This window comes from Charadrius vociferus, unplaced genomic scaffold (genome assembly GCF_000708025.1).
Source record: "Charadrius vociferus isolate BGI_N301 unplaced genomic scaffold, ASM70802v2 scaffold498, whole genome shotgun sequence".
Taxonomy (NCBI): domain Eukaryota; kingdom Metazoa; phylum Chordata; class Aves; order Charadriiformes; family Charadriidae; genus Charadrius; species Charadrius vociferus.
In genome coordinates, this window is record NW_009649588.1 from 387,284 (window position 1) to 393,978 (window position 6,695).

The following is a 6,695-nucleotide window of genomic DNA, read 5'->3' on the forward strand; positions in this document are numbered from 1 at the left end:
CTGCTATTTAGAAAGGTGCTTTAAATAGCAAGAGAACTCATTTTAAAATTTCTTGATTTTTGTCCTTTCCAAAAAGGACAAAAATTCCATTGAGGGAGAACATACATCATTTTTTAAAAGCTGGGGTCCAGGGAATTAACTGTAGTTGAATAAGGTCATTGATAAACTATTTTCCATGACTGTTGGTGGGTATGACAAAAAGGTATTTGAGCTTCAGTTGCAACAAGGAAGGTTCCAGTTGGACATTGGGAGAATTTTTGTAACAATGGGTCTATTGAAGCATTGGAATAGATTGCCTAAGGAGACTCTGGATTCTTCATCATTGGAAGTCTTTTGAGGACAGGTCAGATGGACCTCTGCTGTTCATGGTACACGTTTAACTGATCCTACCTTGAGGTAGGAGAGAGGATGAGGTTGATCTCTTCAGCCTAACTTCCTATGATCGTAGGAGTTTGTTTTACATGGGAGATGAACAGGATGAGGGAAGAGCTGCATATGTGTGCAAGGAAAAGAAGGATGGAACAATTCACGGAAGTACTTTTATCTAATGCGTGTATTATGAATGCCTCAGGGTCATGTTTCTTTTCTTGCTCCCTGCTCATTAAAAGAGGAAAAAAGGAGGGAGAAAGGGAAAATCTTTCTCTGCTGAACAGAGAATTACACAGTGTTTTATATCCTGACAGACTCGACTAATGCCAGGTCTAACATCACAATGAAAAATTAATTAGAAGCTTTTGCTGGTATAGTAATGCCACCTGGAGAGTGATATTTATGTGGTATTTTTATTCTGGCAAAAGCATTAACGTAGGTGGAATCATACCAGCAAAGAGTGCTTTTTGTCAGGAGAGTTAATTTTGCTTGTGGAACTGGCACAGCTTTACTGGCAAAAACTATTCCTTTGCACTCCAAGCTCCTTGTATTGAAAGATTTATCAGAGCAATTACGCTTCAGAAAGTGGTTGTTTTAAAATCCACTGCGGTTTTGTTTATTTGTGTGGGGGGAAGACAACAAATGCTTTTTGTATTTGTTTAATTTGATTATTTTAAAGCATACCATTTGACAAATGCTGGGTTTGGGGTTTCATGCAGGAGCTTTATAATAGAAGAGAGGAGCTTTATGCCATGTGAGGATCTACTTTATGGCAGGATGTCCTTCAAAGGATTCAATCCAGAAATTGAGGTACCATTTAAATGTTCTGTTTTGAGGTGGTCTTGCATTAGGATTGAGGCCCTGGGGGATGGGGATTTGAGCGTTCACACTGCATGCTGTTTGGCCTTTGCATCACCTTCCATAAATCCTCCAATGTATGGGAAATCCCCAGTTCAAACCAAAATGTTGATCAATGCAGCATCTAGTAAATAGAAGCTTTTTATCTCCTTGTGTTGATGGTCAGTAATTGCATGACTCCTGCAGATTTTCCCTCCCTCAAGTGAGGAAAATTGTCCCACATGCTGCTCACCAAAACAATAGCTCGCTTTTCCTCTTGCCATTTAATTTAGAGTCCAGTCCCACAAACATTCAAACCTATTGATATTCAGCACTTGTTTGTGTAAGGGCTTAAAGTTCCGAAGTAAAAATTCTGGGCAAGAGAGTCTTTAATTTCTTTTTGGCATGATTCATGCTGATAGAACTACACTGAGATAGTAATAAAAATATTATCACTGAACTGAAGTAAGAGGGTGAAGGTGTAAAGACTAAGAGGTAAGCAAAAGGCTAGGCAAGGTCATTTACTCGGGGATTCTTTCAGTTATTTTGAACTTGCTCTCGCTGTGACTGGGCACATTATTACTTCAGGTTTTTTACTAGTAGTTTATTGTAAATCCTTGCAGATATTTTTCCTTCTTAACAAAACCGTTTCAAGGACTATGTGCTAACATCACAATGAAAAATTAATTATGATCTAATTCTCTGATCTCCTGAAGACGTCTGGCATGCCCTTGAGGATGTTTGAACAGTACAATTCACTGAAAACCCTGTCTCTGTGTTGCCTCTTTACCCAAAGGCAAACTCTAAGCTCAGCTTAGCAACAGGCTGGCATGTTGCCCTTTCCTCATGAGTTTTTTTAACAGTATGCTCTAGCCTGACCAGGAACAGCAAGTAATTTTTAAATTTGATTCTTACCTTTTATGCATTTCTCCTACCAGTGAATTTCAGCATAGTTGCCATTGCGTCAGGGTTACATGATTAAGCTATTTCTTACTTCATTTTTCAGAAGTTAATGATCCAAATGAACTCTAGGTGCAAGGAAGAAGAAGTTGAAGTGGATGATAAAATGGAGGCTGATGTGTCAGATGAAGAAATGGCCAGAAGGTAAGTTATATTTTATGACATAATCAATATTGGCTAGGAATATGATATGTTACTGCATTGCGTGTGGGAAAATAAACCCAAAAAGCAAACAAATGAAACAAACAAAAAAGCCAACAGATACAGTATTTTACAGAAGCAATTTTCCAGGAATTCTGGTATGTATTCAGTGGAATCTCCATCACTTTGGGGGGTAAAATATCTTATAAGGATTTCTGCCCTTTGATATCCAGGTATTCCATGCTAATTCCTTCCTTGTTCCAGATTGTTGACAAACCCAAACTATCAGAATGAATTATAATGTAATAAGCAATCATGTAGTACTTGTGCTTTTTAAGTTTCTGATGACCAGCTTTTTTTACACCACTTAAATTGTTGATTAGATTTATGATTTGCTCTGTTGACGTTTTTTCTGATTTTAGTAAAAGGTGGAAATTTTTTTATTATCTTTACAGATACGAAACATTAGTGGGAACAATAGGAAAGAAATTCTTGAGAAAAAGAGACCAGCGTGTACTCCAGGATGAAGACGAAGATGGGAATAGTAACACAAGACCTAGCAAAAAAGCTAAGAAAAAGTTCTTAAAACCTCAGGATTAATGTCAGCTGCACAACTGGACAACTGGAGCTAATAGACATGTTACCTACCTTATAGAGTACCACGAACTGGAGTTTTTGTTGTTTAATGTAAAGGAGAGATTTGTAAATCTGAGTCTGTTCTCATTGAAAGTTCTACCATCCACAGGACAAACATTTTTCAAAGTGGATGTGTATATAATGGATGTTATACATCCTTTCCTCGCTCAGCAGCTTTTAATGTGTGGGGCACTAATCCCATCAGGCTTTTTAAATGTTACGCGTAACTAGATCAAGTGTCACATGCAGTTGAGAGCAACATTATTTACAATTTATGATAACAACTGAAAGAAGTATTTGGAGTAAAGATGAGCTTTGTCCAATGCAGTAAGGCAATTCAGCTTTCACTGTTCTTTTAATTACGAAAATGGAAAACCTTTGCTATCTTTAAATTGAAAAAAGTCAGCAGAAACATGTATCTCTTTTTTTTTTTACTGTTCTAGAAGTAGATGGGAAGAGAGAGATAAAATGAATTTTATTGCATTTTATTTTTTATAAAGCTTATTTAAAAATAGAGGGGTTTGTAGTAAAACTTTTTTTAATAGAGCAATCCAAATATTGGGCAACGTTTACAGTTTGACACTTGAGCAGATTGTGAGTCTTAATTTCTGGCTTCCAAAAGAAGTTTGCTAATCTTGTCTTTTTCAGCAAAAAAAGCCCAATCTTATAATTATCTAGGTCTTGTCATAAAAGCGTAATAACAGCTTCAGAAACATATTTGAAAGCTGAATAAAAACTGTTTTATTTGTAGTTAATGATTGTGGTTTAGCTAGTTAATGTAAAAAATGATGCTTAATACAACCTGATACAAGAAGTGATCCTGTTTGGTGCTGGCCACAGATGTCCCCAAATATTAGTTGACTGCACTGACTTTTTCTGTTCGGCGTGCAGCGAAGCCATCTGAAGAAATGTTGGGACGGAAACATGATGCCCTTTGGTCAGTCAGTGTTCTGGACCTATTGAAAAGTGTAAATGTGGTCTTGTCTAAAATCATAGCAGTTCCCTGTATCCTGCCTTTCAACAAGAAATATTTCTTTTTATTACTTCATTCCCCCAGCTAGATGTTCAAGTTACTCATCCTTAATGCTCACTCTATGAAGAAAGAGGAATTTGTTAATTGAAGCAAGTAGCAGCCATTCTGTCATGGACACAAGAGGCTCTTTTTTTTTCTTTTTTTAATACCTCAGTGAAGCAAGACAGGAAAGTCAATTATATAAAGAAGGAGACTGTGTGTCTGCTGTATTTTGCATGTGATACATGAACTATAATCCATATATCAAGAGCACCTCATTAGATATTCAAGATGGATCACACATGGAAAGAGAAATATACTTTTAACCTAGTAAGGGGACCTCATACAGGTGGAAAGTCTGTGATTCATGATCTGAGAGAGTTTTTCAGAGCTAATTAAATGCTACTGGTTCAATTACTTAAAACCTGATCATATATTATTGCTAGCTGAAAAGAAGTTAATGATGGCAAGACATTTTTCTTCCCATGGAAGACGTGACCTGAGCTAAGAAATGATTTATTGTTGGTTGTCACAAGAAAAACTCGGAATATATCCCATTATTCTTTTTTGCTTATTAGTAGGAAGATGATTCCCCTCTATCTGAACACATTTGTTCAATGGAGAGAGAATTTCTGCCTAGCTGTGCTGGATAGTTGGGGGGAAAGTGTGTTCTAATCAACCACCAGCGACCAGGAGGTGTCACTGTGATTGCACATCCTGAGAGACAGCAGATTGGAGAAGGTTCCAGTGGTGTCATGTAAAGGAGTTTTTGGGTAATTTTGGTAATGATTACTGGTGCAGATGAACTCCGTGTGAAGTCTTTCTTTGCCGAGGCTCTATGCAGAGAGCTCTCTTGCATTGCAGTGTTCTGTTCAGTCCAACAGGGGTTAATTTTGTACAGTTAAAGAGCATTCTGCCATACCTTGGTCCTTAATTTCTTGTCATTTCCCAAGGGATGGCTGGACATGTGAGTGGCACCGTACATGGGTAAGAGCGTGAGTGAACGCTAAACCTTCCTAGAAAATCCATTATTTTGGAATTTGAGAGAGGGAAGGGTAGTTCTTCTCTTTCCTAAACATGCCCAACACCAGCTGTGAAGAGAAGATAGATTTTGATTTATTGTCTTCAAGTCTGGGTGCTCTGCTCTTCGCATTTAGCTGGTGGCTAGGTGAGCTATTGAAATGCTACAGTAAGACCAACTCCTAATTTTTAGCACAATCTCTATTCATGGGGAGTTCATAAAATGCACCTTTAAAAGCACCATTCATAGAGCATTACTGTGAGCAAGACAAAACTGAAAATCACCCCTGCGTGACTTTTTAAATGTACTTTAAGTGCCCAGAGTTACAAGCAGGCATTTTATGATGGGATCTTTTGAAATACCGTCTATATTTCCAGCCTTATAAATACATCTATATATGTATGTATTCTAAGTCTAGCTCTAGCTTCCTAGCCAGGGTAGAAACATTCTGCTGTATAAAATCTGTGCTTGAACTACTCTTGACAGAGATGTAAGTGTAGCGGTAAAATATTCATAACCTGCATTAATTCAAGCTTTCTTGGCTCTGACACAGTCTCAAATGCAGATGCATTTTCATGTGCAGCTGCCTAAGCTAGAGAACTTTCCCACGTGGTCATGAAAAGCATTTCTTCTTTGAGAACAAAAGCAAGTTGGGCAAGTAGTAAGCATTTTTGTTAAAGAAAATGGCTACCTGCAAAATTTTATGGGTAAAGCGTTACCAGGTACCAGAAGCGTTTGTGTCTGTTACACTAAGGTACCCATCAAAGCGAACAAAGCAAAGTGTGCGTTGCAGTTCGTGCTCGCTGACAGCTCGCAGCGTTAAGTTTAAGCATGTCTCTTGTCAGGTGAAGTTTTGTCCCTCCCTTTGACAGGCTGACAGTGTTTATTTCTGTAATAACTGCTGATGTTGGAAACATGGAAGTATTGAAGAACTTCCTCTTTCTTGCTGATGTTTCTTGTTTTGTTGCTTTTATTCTGCTTAGTGTTGGATCGTAAAAAGTCCAGGACCAGAGTCCAACTGAAGCAAGCCATCCTGTGTCCTCCCTTTAGTAATGCATGAGCTGATTAAACTTTGATTCTTCGGGGAGGGGAGAGGATGTTCAGTGGTGCCGTGGAGTTTGAACTGTGTTTCTTGTGTTACGTGTCTTGCTCTGTAATAAGACACTCCATTATACAGTTCTACAATCACGGATGGCTGTCCTTGCCATTGGGCATTGCGCGTGTGTGTAATGGGCAGCTGGGCTGGGATTCTGGGACTTCATCCAGCATTCAGACTTAGAAAGAAATTGTCTTGGCTTTCTGTTAATTGGAATAGCGTACTTTTAAATTGTATTTGGAATTAGACAGGTCCTGGTTGGGGGCTTATAAGCGTTTGTTCTGCTTCATTTCAACAACAGCCAACAACTAAAACCGCACAATAGCTTGGGTTCTCGTTAGACCTTTCTCAGAGGGAGTGTTCATAAAGCATAGTGGCGGTGAAGGATGTCAAACATCCTGTGTTTCTCTTCTGCATGTGAACACAAGTTTCTCTGAGCATTCATGCTTTAAGGACTTGGTTGTTTTGTTTCTTTTCAGTCTGGGAGAGCATCTCCCTTCTACACTAATGCCTTGCTAGTGGAACCCCAGCTTGAGGCCTCTGGGTTTGTTTGGTTTTGTTTGTTTTTACACTGTTCTCATCTCAGACCCTTGAGGCATTTTGGGTCTGGCATTCACACCTCA

The 6,695-nt window shown here is 38.5% G+C and overlaps 1 protein-coding gene across 1 annotated transcript in view; it reads left to right on the forward strand.

Moving 5' to 3' along the window:
* The window catches only part of MPHOSPH6 (M-phase phosphoprotein 6), a 5,289-nt gene extending 2,382 nt beyond the window's left edge, over positions 1 to 2,907 (forward strand). Inside the window, exons 3-5 of the mRNA XM_009890375.1 lie at positions 1,089 to 1,179; positions 2,213 to 2,310; positions 2,763 to 2,907. Of these exons, the coding sequence (XP_009888677.1) occupies positions 1,089 to 1,179; positions 2,213 to 2,310; positions 2,763 to 2,907 (334 nt within the window). The remainder of the gene's footprint in view (positions 1 to 1,088; positions 1,180 to 2,212; positions 2,311 to 2,762) is intronic.
* The last annotated feature ends 3,788 nt before the right edge of the window (positions 2,908 to 6,695 follow it).